This window comes from Biomphalaria glabrata, chromosome 6 (assembly GCF_947242115.1).
Source record: "Biomphalaria glabrata chromosome 6, xgBioGlab47.1, whole genome shotgun sequence".
Lineage (NCBI taxonomy): Eukaryota > Metazoa > Mollusca > Gastropoda > Planorbidae > Biomphalaria > Biomphalaria glabrata.
Window position 1 is genome coordinate 3,259,758 of NC_074716.1, and position 14,868 is coordinate 3,274,625.

General features: G+C 35.3%; 2 protein-coding genes across 2 annotated transcripts in view; one reads left to right on the forward strand and one right to left on the reverse strand.

Annotated features, from left to right (window-relative positions):
- Window positions 1–14,868, forward strand: part of LOC106061980 (proteasomal ATPase-associated factor 1-like) — a 164,626-nt gene that overhangs the window by 43,987 nt on the left and 105,771 nt on the right. The window lies entirely within an intron of this gene.
- On the reverse strand, window positions 1,150–13,002 carry LOC106050625 (8-oxo-dGDP phosphatase NUDT18-like). The gene is made up of 8 exons (XM_056034110.1): window positions 12,776–13,002; window positions 12,124–12,241; window positions 10,406–10,566; window positions 9,504–9,624; window positions 7,556–7,652; window positions 6,807–6,953; window positions 6,002–6,110; window positions 1,150–4,152 (listed from the first exon to the last, which is right to left on the reverse strand). The coding sequence occupies exons 2-8, from the start codon at window positions 12,209–12,211 to the stop codon at window positions 3,895–3,897; spliced, it is 981 nt and encodes a 326-aa protein (XP_055890085.1). The 5' UTR covers window positions 12,212–12,241; window positions 12,776–13,002; the 3' UTR covers window positions 1,150–3,894.

Here is a 14,868-nt window from a genome sequence, read left to right on the forward strand (position 1 = left end):
AGCCAAAGAATGACCATTATCTCATGTATTTATACATACATATATTTTGTGAAAACGTCAAATACATTCATTATTTTCATTGTGTCCCACAAGTAGCATCCAAATATACATATACACCAACATAAAGATTTCAGTACTAAAATATCAGATTCTATAGACTTTCTGATATTTCATAGTCAGTACCATAATAATCTTAATCCACACTTTTGGAGTTAGAACATTTCAGCACTGACTGTACAGCATTACTAATTAAAAACAGCACTCTTCCAGATCGATGCAGCTGAATTTTTCTTCAAATAGAACTTTCTATTAGTCGTTTCTTCAGTGTTTTAGGCAGTTTGCCATTAAGTATGCTTTTTTTACAAAGCTTATATCAACTACGTCTGTCTGTCCGGCCAAAAGTTTGTACACGTTATTTCTCCGACACCCAATCTCGCATCAAGCTGAAATTTCGCACAATTATTTCTTTTACCTGACATCACAAAAATCAATAACAAAAATTAACCAATTAGTTAATTAACTACTGGTAATAAATTACTTTGTTTGGTATCTCAAACAAGGGAAAGAAATGGTACTTGACTTAAGTGTGGTATAAGCTGAATTAGTCCCCTTTATAGATTGTCGTCTGAGGCTTACTACAAATTACTTGACTGATCCAAACTGATACACTTAATATAAGCTTTGTTGTTTTTTTTTTTAAAGTATTTTTTTATTTTGCTTGTTTTCTTTTACTTTCCATTTGGATTATTTGTTTTATATACAAATCATTATTTTTAACAAGCGATGGGGAGACAACATCAAAGAATGGACAGGCCTAGGCTATCATTGAATGAAATTCTATCCAAGGCAAAGGACAGAGAGGAATGGAGAAAGACGGTTTACAGATCTTATGTGGTGCCCCAACGGTTTAACAGACTAAGGGATAGCTGAAGGTGAACTTTAACAAAGTCACATCAATTTCCATGAGCTGTCGGTAGCACTTCATCTTGGACGTACATTATTGATTTTAAAAGACAATGTAATTACACTAAAGAATCACAAATATGCTGATTAAAAATGCAATGTGAATTTCTTTATCTAAAAAAAAAAAAGCAGTATTAAAATATTTATATGAAAAAGCAAAGGAAAAAAAGAACAAATCCTAACTGGTACAATAAAACTTGAAATGTTTATTTTGATGTTCTTGGCTAACATTTAAAAAAAACAACATAAATGTCCTTAAAAAAAAAATACTAAGTGGTAAACAAAAAAAAAGCTAAACTTGATATCACAATTACTACAAAAAAAAATCTATAAAGAAGAATTTGATTGCATTGCTGAAAAAGACTGGCAGCTAAAACAAGGCTGGGCTGATAGGAGTATTCTATTTTCATTGCGTTCTATTAAATATCAATATGAACATGAACAAGTCAATAGAAAACTCCATGCAATACATGATAAGAAGCTGAAAATATTTTAGTACCCCGCCCCTTCCGTTTTTATTATAACTTTGTAGGTGAAAGGTTTAAATTGGGAACACTGATTTTAAAGATTTTAAATGGTCATATTCTATGGAAAGGTAGTTTTTTTTTTTTTTAAATTATCTTAGTATAAAGATTAGTTGCTTTATTTTCATAAGATGTATGACGCAGACATGCTGGTCTTTTTTTTTTTTTTCATTACAAATTTTAGGATAAACATTTTCATCTACTACTTTATACGGAGGCGCGGTGGCTGAGCGGTAAAGCGATTGGGTTCCGAACCGGGGACCAGGGTTTGAATCCTAGTGAAGACTGGGATTTTTAATTTCGGGATCTTAGGGCGCCTCTGAGTCCACCATCTGACATTAGTTGGGGAAAAGTAAAGGCAGTTGGTTGTTGTGCTGGCCACATGACACCCTCTTTAACTGTAGGCTACAGAAACAGATGACCTTTACATCATCTGCCCTATAGACCACAAGGTCTGAAAGGGGAACTTTACTTTACTTTATACAGATAAGAGGTTTCAAGGAAATGTTTGAAATGTTTTTGATCTTCCTTTAAATTTGAAGATGATTACATCCTAGCCCAAACTTCTTGCAGGACAACAAGGAATGACAACAGACAGGTTTCGAACAGAAGACAACGAGACAACAGTCAAGTGCACATATCACACACTATACAAATACACCTTCCCTTTTTATTATTAAAAATAGCTCAATTTATTGTTAAACATAATCCTCCATTTATTGTTAGAAATGGTTAGATAAAAAAAAGGTATATAAAAATTTGAAACTAAAACAATAAACAAATTGATAACAAGTCAATAAACCTATGCATATTTGTACTACCTGATAAATATGAAAACATAAAAAAGTTTGAAATTATCACAGTCTCAAAAACAAAAGCATTAGAAAAAGAACAATGGTGAACTAATGATTTATAAATTATGGGTAAAATATTAAAATCAAAAGCTAAAATATGATTTTGCTGCAAAACAACAATACAACAGATCACACTTGATCATGAGATAGTAAAAAACATTATACGTGATTAGGAGTGATGCTTATCACAGATAACATTTACAACATACAAAAAATCATTTTAGGGGCCTGGCAATGTCATTTTAAAGTTCCGAGGAGCAGCAATAAAGCTGGCTAGAAGAAGAAGAAAAGTTCAGAGGAAAACAGTAATTCTTTTGAAATTAAACTATAAAATAACCCTTGGTACAAAGCAGTTAAACCATCAAAAATAGTTAAGACCTATTCTTTTATTAATTTTTTTCATACCATCCATGTCATCTATTATCTTAATCAATGATGCTCATATCACTAGCATTCAAATAGATCTTTGCCAAAAAAACAAATTGTTTATAGGTAATTAGAATACAAAACAGGACTCAAAAAGTTTTTTCAGTTGTTTTTGATTTGATAATTATTAACAAATTTCATTTGTTTTTAAAGCTACATTTTAATAAGCTTCAAGCAGGTTACAAACACAAATTTAACTCTGGGCTAGTGGTTAAGTGATAAACTGCTTAGCTGTTTAATCAAGGGTCTATAGTTCAAATCATAATGGATTTTAAGACTTTTTAAGGACCTTGATAAAATCCAGCTTTGATAAGTAGTTCCAGAGATCAGAAAAATAAAGTGGCTACAACTTGACATTATGTCATGACATCCAATAGGGGAAAAAGCAATGGAGCCGCAACTTGATATATGCCCTATGTACCAAAAGGTCTCAAAGGACATTTACATGTGTCACCACCTCAAAGTTGGTGCCATACAGTTGATACGGTATTTTAATATTATGAGTATTATTCACAACTCATGAATCTATAAGGTGAACACTTTTAACTCTGAGTTAACCAGTTACTTGATAGCAGTTGGTAAGGGACAGTCAGTAAGAACAGTCATTGAATGTTGTCACTTAAGAAAGTTATTGAGCTATTATGAAGTAAATCAAGATGTGTACCAGTATTACTATAAGGAGTCAATACGTTATTGTCAAGTTTATCGATAAAGGATTATTACTGAATATTCGTGGATTGTATCATTTCATACTTGGTGGTGTTATTATTATTGTATACATTAAACATATTATTTGTGTCTGCTACATAAGGAGTTATTTCCTCATTGACGAGACATGTATGAACACATAGCCGTCCTGACAATGCCTACAAGTAATGTAATAATATGATCCCTGTGTCACCAAACGGCCATCCAAAATAACACGGAGACAACATGTTATAGTTCAAGGCAAAGAAACTAGAGGTATTGTCAAAACAATTAAAAAGAGAGTCATGGTTTTAGCAAACGTCTGCATTTAGCAGTTACACAAACAGAACTTATTTAAAAAAAACAATTTGATGACTTCGGCTTTGCACAACATGGGAATGTTAAAATAAATAAATACAGGACTAGATCAGTGTGAAAGGTTAATACCTCTCATTAAATAAAGGAACTATCTTTCCCTTAGCTCCATCACAGAGTCTCTGATGTAAGTCTGCTGACTGTACAGGACACCACTGGTACTGTGGGTTGGTTACAGCAGGGGTCTCAACCCCTTCTGAGAGGTCAAGGCTGACAAGGGAGGTAATGCAGAGTCCATCTTCAAGCTTGCCAGTGCCTCTGTGCTCTACACCCAGAACGCCGCACATTCTAACAGACGTCGTAAGATTTGTGGCAAACGCACCCTGACAACAGATATATTAACAAATTATAACACAAACGATAGGAAAAAAGCAAGCAATAAAAAGAAATATTTTAAAATTGTAATTATTTTATCAAATATGTAAAAAGAGAAAACACAAACTAGGGGTCTGCTGTTGGGTAAGCACTTATCTCTTATTCCCACATAGTGGGAAGCGTGGTCGAGAGGCCAAGTGCGCTTGAACTTGGCTTGGCTTGGCTACCTAGAAGGGGGCTCGAGGTTCGACACCCGACTCGGGCAGAGGTGTGTTTACTGAGCGCCTAAAGGCAGCACGGAATACCAACTCTTAGATATCCCCTCTCCCCCCCCCCCCCCCAATGGTCCACAAATGAAATTGGACCAAAAGCGCTCTGAACATGCTATAAGCATGAAAGTAGCGCTATATAAAAGCTATAATAATAATGTTACAGATAATTAGGTCCCATGGGTATCCATGTGTCAATCTAGTCATGCATGTTAATTGTTAATCAGAGAATCAAACTCTTATAAGTCATTTGATTTCTTGGCTGATTCAGGTAACCCCTTCCATGCTCTAATGGCACTAGGGAAGAAGGAGCATTTATACAATTAGTCCTAGCAGTTCAAAGGGCATATTTTGATATTTTTAACTGCTAACTGTAAATCTTTTTCCTGTAAGTTAAAAAAGGGGAGATTTTGATATTTTTAGTATGAAATTTAAGGGCTTACTTCATCATGGTCTATTATAGTAATAACAAGGCATTGTCTTTGATATAAAAGATAAAGTATGAGTGCAGTATTTCAAGTGACCATGCTAACCTAGTTGCTCACAGATAATAAAGATTATTATTATTACATTTTGCCAAGCAATATCATGAGGTTTAAATGTGCATATTTATTACATAAAGCTACATACATATCATCTGGGACGACCCAGGAATACATGGTGCCGCGATTTGGAAGCAGATGGGCAAGATGTGGGGAAAGTTGGAGAGACTCGCCCAGAACCGAGGTGCCTGGAGGAAGGTGGTTGGTGGCCTATACCCCAGAAGGGACAGGCCAGCTATGTACATATTTATGTATAAATAGAAAGCACCTACTTCCCAATGACATTATGGCAGGGAATAAAATACCTACATCATAACCTGGTGTCCCTAACCATGCAAAAACCTACTCTCTTCACATAGTGTTAAGACACAGGCTTAACTCTTTCAGTGCTGCGTTAATCTCAGCGAGTAACTTGGTTTATAATATTTATTTCATTATCTTTTTTATGTTAAACTTTTTATTTCTCTTTTTTTTTTTTATTTACCGGATGTAGGACTGATTGTTCTTTGTTTTGATAGTAAATTTGATGCAGTACCAACATGTTTAAAAAAAAAAAAAGACAACATTAAGTTAAATTGTTTCCTCTTTTTTAGTTTATTTCCCGGGACCCAAAAAATGTAAACAATACAATTTCTTAGTGCATTTGTTCATATGTTATGAAATTTAAAGTTATTAAAGGTGTTTAGTATTGTGGATATTTAATATTTATGGATTAAATAGATTAATTAAAAGGTTAAATCTTTCAGAATATCAATTTTTTAATGAATTTCTTAAATATTTATTTTCTTTTTCCGTACTCAGTTTAAAATTAATGAAAAACATTTTTGTTTGAATAATTTATTTGATTTACTTTTGTAGCCCATTCATTTTCCTTTACAATGAAATCAAATATGTTTAAAGATTATTTAATAAAATAAAAAAGTTGTAGTTTTAGTAACTCAACCCCCCTTGAAAATTTGTGTTCGATCCGGAAAACTCCATTTTTTCGCTCAAAATAATTTGCACTGAAAGAGTTAAGAGACGTCTTTTAGCTACCGATGACTTACCTTCAAGATGGCGTAGACTGAGATGGCAATAAGAGGCCTGTAGGTATGGTTGATTAAAGTCGTGGGTATATGAAGGCCATTCTTCTTACATGCCAGTATATGCATGTTGCTGTGGATTAAATAATGTTCAGTACATATATCAAGTAGGCCACTATTTTGAACTTCTGTTGTTTTTTTTTAATTATGTCAAAGACTGTTAGCTATAATAAAGCCTTACTTAGACATTTTAACTGAGTAAAATATTTGCACATATCCATAGATTTAATGTGAGAAAATAGTCTTGGTATTAGAAAAGGAATCAGAAAAGATTATTTCTTGTAATTCGGTTGTTCCTTCAGATGAAGATTATTATAGTCCAAAAGTCTTAGCTTTCTGCAGGACGGCAGAGGTTGGAAGCAGACAGGGTTCAAACTCGAAGTGACAACAGTCCAAAGTGCATACCACACAACTAGGCAGATATTGTTTTTTAACAAGTAAAGTTAATTAGCAAATATTGGAAATCCTTCACCAAACTAGAGTAGACAAGATATACTATTATTGAAGAAGAATTGATTCATTATTTATAAAAGAGAATGATCCAGTCCACTACATATAGAATAGGATGCCAACTGCATAGAGAAGTCTAAATTTAAAATCCTTTTGCAATTTACAATCTCTTCATAGGTACTAGAACTTCACACCCTGGGTAAATAGAATTATAAGACTGATTTAAACCAAAACGTATTTTACATTTTAAAGTCATTACAAGCTGTAAAACGCAAAAGGGACATAACTCTTTTTAGTGTAGGATCAAACTTAAACCTACTTAGAAGTAGATCTATCAACTATGACCACTCTATGTATCAACTGTTTGTGTGGCGCTATGACAGGCAGAGTTGCGGGATATCGACTGACTGCGTCAGACTCCCAGTAGGCCCGAGCAAGGTCAATAAATCTGAGAATATCTCGATGCCTGTGAAGAATTATAAGAATAATAAAAAAAAATTTTCAACTGGAACAGCAATGAATGAATAAAAAGAAACTGTATGTTAAACCATGGACTTAAAAAAACAAAACATTTACAACATGCTGTGAAACATTGACAAATAAAAAGTAAAGTTCCCCTTTCAGACCTTCCGATCTACAGGGGCAGATGATGATAAGGTCATCTGTTTTTTTTTGGCCAACGGTTAACGAGCAAGGTGTCATGTGGCCAGCACAACGACCAACTGCCTTTACTTTCCCCAACTTAAATAAGGTTCTCATTAGAGTTTAGTGGACTCGGGGGCATTACACCAAACAAAACATTATAACTATAGAAAACCAAAATGTACATTCACACTCATAATTTACATGTGACAGGTTTATATCAGATAGTTTCTATTTAATCATTTGATTGTACTAGTAAATCAAGCAAGTTGGTACACTAAGAGTAGCTCAGATCAAGTTATTGCATAGTGTTTGTACACTCAATCAAAAGACATTGATGTGTGTAGAGAAACAAATAGGATGATGTATGGTCTACTAGCTCTACACTAAAAAACCAACTGGCAATAAGAGTAGTGATAAGTTTACCTCAATAAACCTTCTATTCCAGCCATTTCTTCTTTGCTAAAAAATTTCGCCTGTAAAGTCTCAACATCTGCTTTATCTGGAGTCTTCAATATTCCCCCTGTGAGAGTTAAGAGAAACATTGGAAAACAAGTTGATAATTCATATAAGTGTAATTCATGCCCTAACAAGCATGAGCACCAGGTTTCCTTTGCTCCAAGGACTAAAGATCTAATTGCTTAAGTATCAACCAGACTTCTCTTGCTCTGCAGAGTACTAATATAAATGTTGTTGGCCTCCTTCAGTCGTAGAACGACTATGATTCGTCTCGAACACTTTTTCACGTGGCTGTGGAGCCCTATTTTGGAGAGACGATCCCGTCCACAAATATCACAGGTTAAGGTGGCTTTCGCTTTGGTGGTAGAGGAGCCGGCCATTTTTCGTATGGCACGCTTTTCTTCCAGAGCTGAGGCCCATGTTTTTTCACTGTCCATAGCTTTCTTGGTCACCGTCTCTCTCCAATTAGTGCGTTCTAGGGATAGTTGCCCGTAAAGAATGTTTTCAGGATGCGACTGTTCTCTATCTGCCGACAATTGCATCCCAAAAATAGAAATAATTCCAGTCCTAATAGAGTATGAAACAGACTTCTCATTATTAAAAAAACAAAACAAGATCAACCTGCTTAACAATAAAAGATTATTTCACACTTTCAAACAAAGTGCTATATCAACATGCAGATCAATGTGAAGTGTAGTAATCTACACATTTTTTTTTTAGTAGAATGTTTTGTAACCCAGATACTGGAATCTGTTGCACTGTATTGCAAAACTGTGAAAAGCATAAACTAATATCAATTATGTATCATCTGCAACTGTTAACAAGCAAGATAAGATGTGATTAAAAAAGTGTCTTTAAATTTCCATGAATAAGTAAAGTGTAATCTTAGAGACAATTTGCTTAATACAGTACATACAAAGTACAATTAGTCTATAACCTCTGTACTCTTTCCACCAAATAAAAAAACAAATTGAAAACCATACAAAATCTTCAAATATATTTTGGCTGGGCTTCTATTTTTCACAGATATAAATCACAGCATCATCGCGCGGAGCTTTTTCAGGTGCTAATTTCTTTTTCTCATCTCTAAGTGTTGCACAAAAGAAATTTTGGCTCCAACAATGGGATGGAACTCAATAGAATACTAAACCATCAATAAAAATAAATGTATCCATTAACTGTAAAAATAGTTGAAGCAAAAGAGTTGTAACAGAAGAGACTATCACAGGGGCTAACACTGCAAAAGAGGAACTAACAATTTGGACAGCTCCCCAGGCATAAAATGTTTATTACTCTTTCCAAATTTGTGTTAAAGAAAACATTACCCTGATGTAAGTCCCAATATTTCTGATATACCTCGCCAATCCTATTTGATAGCTTGTGATATAATTTTCAGTTGAAGGACCAATTACCTGTACAGTATCATTTCATTATAAAAATTGTTGTTAAACTTCACTAGTACAGTGAATCAGCCTCGCAAGGTGGTCAAAGAAAGCGCTTCAGGGACACCCTCAAAGCTTCTCTGAATTCGTTCAGCATAGACCCAGGCACCTGGGAGACAGAGGCACATGACAGAGCATCATGGCGTCGCGCTGTGAAATCTGGCGCATAGGTTGCTGAGGAAAAAAGAACAATGCTGGCAGAAGAAAAACGCCAGAGAAGAAAAGCAAGGCAAACGACACTAGCTCCAGCTGGAATAACCTGCCCAGTGTGCGGCCGAACATTCCGGGCTCACATAGGTCTCACCAGCCACATGAGGAGGCATAAAACCCCAGTGCAAAGCCCTCAGCCCCCTGGATAACAAAGTGGTCATCATCGAACCACGATGGACGAACTATATAGATAGAATCAGCCTAAAGCATGGGGTAATTACACCTGCATTGGGCACGTGTTGATAGTTTACACACTTCAGTACCTGTAACTTGTCCAGTAAATGTAAACCTGAGCCAGGTGTGACCACTCATTTCTACTCCAATCAGTGATGTTAGTTGACAGTCCAGTCCAGACTCTTCCTTAACCTCTCTTCTGGCTCCATCCTATACAATAATAAAGGCTTTACTAATTAGCCCAAGACAAAGTAAACTATTAATTGTGTACATAGGCTACTGCTTAGCAAAACGCAATGGTTACTTTTGGCATAGGGACATGGGAGTCATATAGAAAATTGTTTGTCTGCTACATCAAAGGTCTTCAAGTTTAAATCTTAGAGGAAATCTGACATTTTTAAACCCAGTTTTAGGAGAATCCATCCAGCTCTGAACACAGTACTAATAATAATAATAATAATCTTTATTGTCCATAAGGAAATTTGTCTTACAAATTTGTCTATATGTGTATAATCTAAGATATTCCTTAGGTGGCACACATAGCCTTTAATACAGTATAAGAACTTTTAAAATACTTTATTGTGTGTTGTTCTGATCAGTGAAGTTGCAGTGAACTAATCTAATAAATTTTTCAGTGAAAACAATAAAATTTTGAAAGTAACAATGTATTTAAAAGTCACAACTGTGTTTGCGTAGTCATGTGAAACACTGCACTCATCCTTAATCTTCAAAATCTAAGACATTGCCATTGTTATTATTATTATGCATATCTAATCATATATCAAGTCAAAATAGATTGCTGATTCAGGAGTACTACTTGCTTCTTTTACCTTTACATATCATTAGTCTTTTGGACCATTGGGGCACCATGCAAGATTTGTCAACAGACTTTCTCCATTCCTCTCTTAGAACCTCTTTCAATGGCAGGCTTATACATCATTTTAATCATTAATACGTATAGATAGCTTAGTACAAGAATACAATGACTGACCGCTATAGTTTCTCCTGGTTCTAGCCGTCCCGCAGGAAGGTACCACTGGCCATAGCAAGATTTCTTAGCCTCCTGCACCAGCAAGACATGCCCCTGATCGTTAAATAGTACAGTCATGCAGATATAAAACATATTCACCTTGGTCTTAGGCACAAAACTAGCTGCAGAACAGAAGACAATAAAAAAAGACTAGCACAATTAGTTACTCAATGTCATTAAATGCCAATGACATTTTACTGGGAAAAGAAAAATATTGTTCTATTAACATTTGTGCTAAAAAAAATAGAAAAAAGTTTTACCACACTTTATTAGATACACATGTTCTTTCAACTCAAACAACAAAGTAATGAAATATTAATTTCATTGCATCCTTTTCCAATTATTTTTACGGCATAATTATCAAAAAATTAGTTAGTAAGAAGGGTACAGGCAAACTAAGCCTTCTAAACGGCTTTGAGACATTTTCAGACTATAAACCAGCATCATATTACAACAGTACATTAAGTGCACTTAGCATATAACACGATATAGAAGTTATACTTATTTTTGGACACGTTAAACTCTGCGGCATTTTATAGTGCACTTTAAAATATCCAGGGAGAACTTCCATTTCTTAAGCTGACCATAAAATTTACCATACACCTAACATCTTCCAGAATCTATACAGACTTTGATGCTCTGGGACACAGTAAGGAACTAGAGGATGCTAGTCTTTATCTAAATAGTTTTGTCAGTGATGAATAGCATGTCATACAGTGTTGACATGTTTTACATATTTAAAAGGTCTCTTAAGAATATATTGCTCTTTCAAGACCATATATGTCCTAAACAAATGGCAAGTTTGTAAAAATTTGGTTTGCAGTTTCTTAACAATCTTCAAAATCATCATCCACCATTCTTTTTTTTAAAGACTTTGTGCCTGCTGTGATTTTGAACCATTTTTAATGCTATCATTGAAGTATAGTGCACATGTTATCATGGCCAACCTTAGAGGCCCTATACAAAGTGAATTTAAGTAAAAAAAAGTTCCCATTTCAGACCTTGCAATCCACAGGGCAGATGATGTAAAGGTCATCTGCCTCTGTAACCTACAGTTAACAAGGGTGTCATGTGGCCAGAACAATGACCAATAGCCTTTACTTTTCCCCAACTAATGTCAGGTACCCATTAGAGCTTGGTGGACTCAAAGGCGCCCAAATATCCTGAAATTAAAAATCCAAGTCTTCACCAGGATTCAAACCCAGAACAGCCAGTTTTGAAGCCAATCGCTTTACTGCTCAGCCACAGCGCATCCAAGTGAATTTGGTGGCTCCAAATGAAATAGCAAAATAGACTCATTAAAAAAAAATTACGCAATTCCTAAAAAACAACAAAGATTGTCTAACATAACTACTCTAATAAGTAGATTTAAACATTTGTCAATAGACAATTTGAGTCATAGTAGAGACGAGGCCCCCACCAACTAGGCAGCTGCCTAGTATGCTTATGGCTAAGGCCAGCCCTGATGTAGCATCCTAGAAGTACTGAATTATATGGATTTTGTTACTGTTTTCGCAATGAAGCCCAGACAGTGAAGGAGAAACTGGTCCAACACAAATGAACATAATGTGACATTCTTTATGAAGTTATTTAGTATATTTGTACTAGCTCTTAAATATATCTACAAATATATTTCAGAAACAACAGAATTAATTTTTAAAACGTTTGATCTCACTTACAATTCTCTGCGTCGGATGAAACGTCAACATCATTTTTTAACTGCACTTGTTCACCACGCAAAATTGATTGGACTTCTTCAATGACCATTTTCCTCTGTTAATCCTTGTTCACTTAATTCTTTGATCATAAATATATCAACAAGTTAACCAAAAGATCTATACACATAAAGTTAAAAACAAATGTGACAGTAGTAAAATATCCCACTTTAAGAGCTTTTCATCTATAGGGCATAATAGGGCAGATCATCTGTTTCTAGACTATGGCTAAAGGTTAATAAAGGTATCATATGGCCAGCACAACGATCAACTGTCCTTACTGCTGTCTTTACTTTCCCTGATTATGTGACAGTAGTAAAATATCCCTTTAAGTTAAGACCTTTTGATCTATAGCCACTATAGGGAGGGCTGATGATCATGATGTATCAGATGTAATTTGTAAAGATCACATTTCTATGGGCACTATGGCTAAAGGTTAACAAAGTTATCATGTGGCCAGCACAACATTCAACTATTTTTACTTTCCCTGAGTAAATCTAATGTCAGGTACGCATGTTGCATGTTCATTTAGAATTAGAGTTGGGTGAAGTCAGTAACGTTACACTTACAGTTACGTACTAACTAATAAATTAATTAAATTCAGAATCAGAAATACTTTTTAGCAAGACATCTTCATCTTGCAACCGTCAGGATATTTATTTTGTTTCTGGATCTAGATATAATTCTAATAGATCAAGATCTCATATGGTAATCTAGACTAATGATCATGAATGTGTGATGTTTGAAATTATTAGAACTAGGTCTAGTATAGATTTAATTAATTTAATAAATCTATTAGCCAGACATTATCATCATAATTATCATGATTATCTAGATGTACTTTCGGTGAAAGAAAGAGTAGTTTCCCTTTAGAAAAAAAAAAAATCACTAACCTACATAAATTTATTTTTCCTCTGCGACTAACGACATAAAATGATTATAAATTATTTCAGTAACTAGTTAGATGTTTCGGACGTTCTCCAGAGTCGCTAAAATTAATATTCTAATAAAAGCAGTAATCAATATAAAACCAAAAAGACTAATCTTACTCTGGAACATAAATGTAGGCCTATGCTACCCCGATTACACCATTTGTAAGCCTATATGCACTATATGGCTCCGAGCAGAAATAAATCCTTTATAGCACGGTGCAGGTATCTGGCAGTCAGTGTTCTGTAGGGTTTGCCTGTCTCTGTACAGGACAAGACCCTCGTATGCCCCAGTTCTATCTATTGCAACACTAGTGGTATATTCGAATGTATTTCTGAGCACCCTAAAGTCGTTGAGGATGTGTTCTACTGTCTCGTGTTCCAAGTTGCAGGGTCGACATCTGCGATCGTGGTTCTCTAGGATCCTAGTGAAGTAGGCTCCTATCGGACAGTGTCCCGTTCGAGAAGGCTGCCTAATTTAAAACGAATCTTGTAAACTTCATTTTCCTGAACTTTTTTTATTGTGGAATTTTTTTTTTATAGTTTTTTTTTTTTTTTTTGAGGATTCGAATAAGAGATTGAGCGGTAAAACGCTTGGCTTCCGAACCGGGGGTCCCGGGTTCGAATCCTGGTGAAAACTGGGATTTTCAACTTTGGAATCTCTGGGCGCCTCTGAGTCCACTCAGCTCTAATGGGTACCTGACATTAGTTGGGGGAAAAAGTAAAGGCGGTTGGTCGTTGTGCTGGCTACATGACACCCTCGTTAACCGTAGGCCACAAAAACAGATGAACTTTACGTCATCTGCCCTATAGACCACAAGGTCTGAAGGGGGAACTAGTTAGGCCAGGCTCACATCTAACTTTACATTCACTTTCACCTATCCTTTGATCTGCGGAACCGTTGGGGCACTACACAAGATCTGTTAACCTTCTTTCTCCATTCTTATCTCTCATTTGTCTTTGATATAATTTCATTCGGATGTTCTTTCTGAAAATATTGAAGCCTGCCTGAGTGGACCACTTCAGGGGCCGATTTTGAGTTTGTGTTTCCACACAAACTGTCTTTTGTAACCTTGTTTTTTTTTTAGATTATTACGAGAAGTCAAAATAATTTGATGTTTGATAATAATGTAAATTATAAGCAAGCATTTGTAATGTAAACAATGGGCGATAAAATACGAAAATTTAGCCTCTTATTAGTTAACTTGCGCCTAGAACAACTAAGCCAATTCCCCTATCAAAACCTCTCCATTAGGGCCAAAACAGACATATTATTATTATTATTATTATTATACTAGCCTGACATTACCCGCGGCCTGCGGGCCTAAGTTTGTGTTTACTAATCTAGTGGATTGGATTTAGATATATATATATAGGCCTATATATATATATATATATAGCTTTTATATAGCGCTACTTTCATGCTTATAAGCATGCTCAAAGCGCTTGGGTCCAATCTCATTTGTGGATTAGTGGGGGGTGGGAGGGGGTATCTAGGTGTTGGTTTTCTGTGCTGCTTTTAGGCGCCGAACCTCGAGCCCCCTTCCTAGGTAGCCAAGCCAATCCAAGCTCAAGCGCACTTGGCCTCTCGACCACGCTTCCCATTTTAAACAAAAAAATGTATTCCACTTGCAAGGTGTTTCATCGTCATCGAGAATTACATAAAAGCTTAATTCATAAAGTGCTGATCGTGTGTGTATGTGTGTGCATGTGTGTGTATGTGACGTGCGTGTGTGTGTATGTGACGTGCGTTGAATGTTGTTCCTGTTAGCTGAGGGTG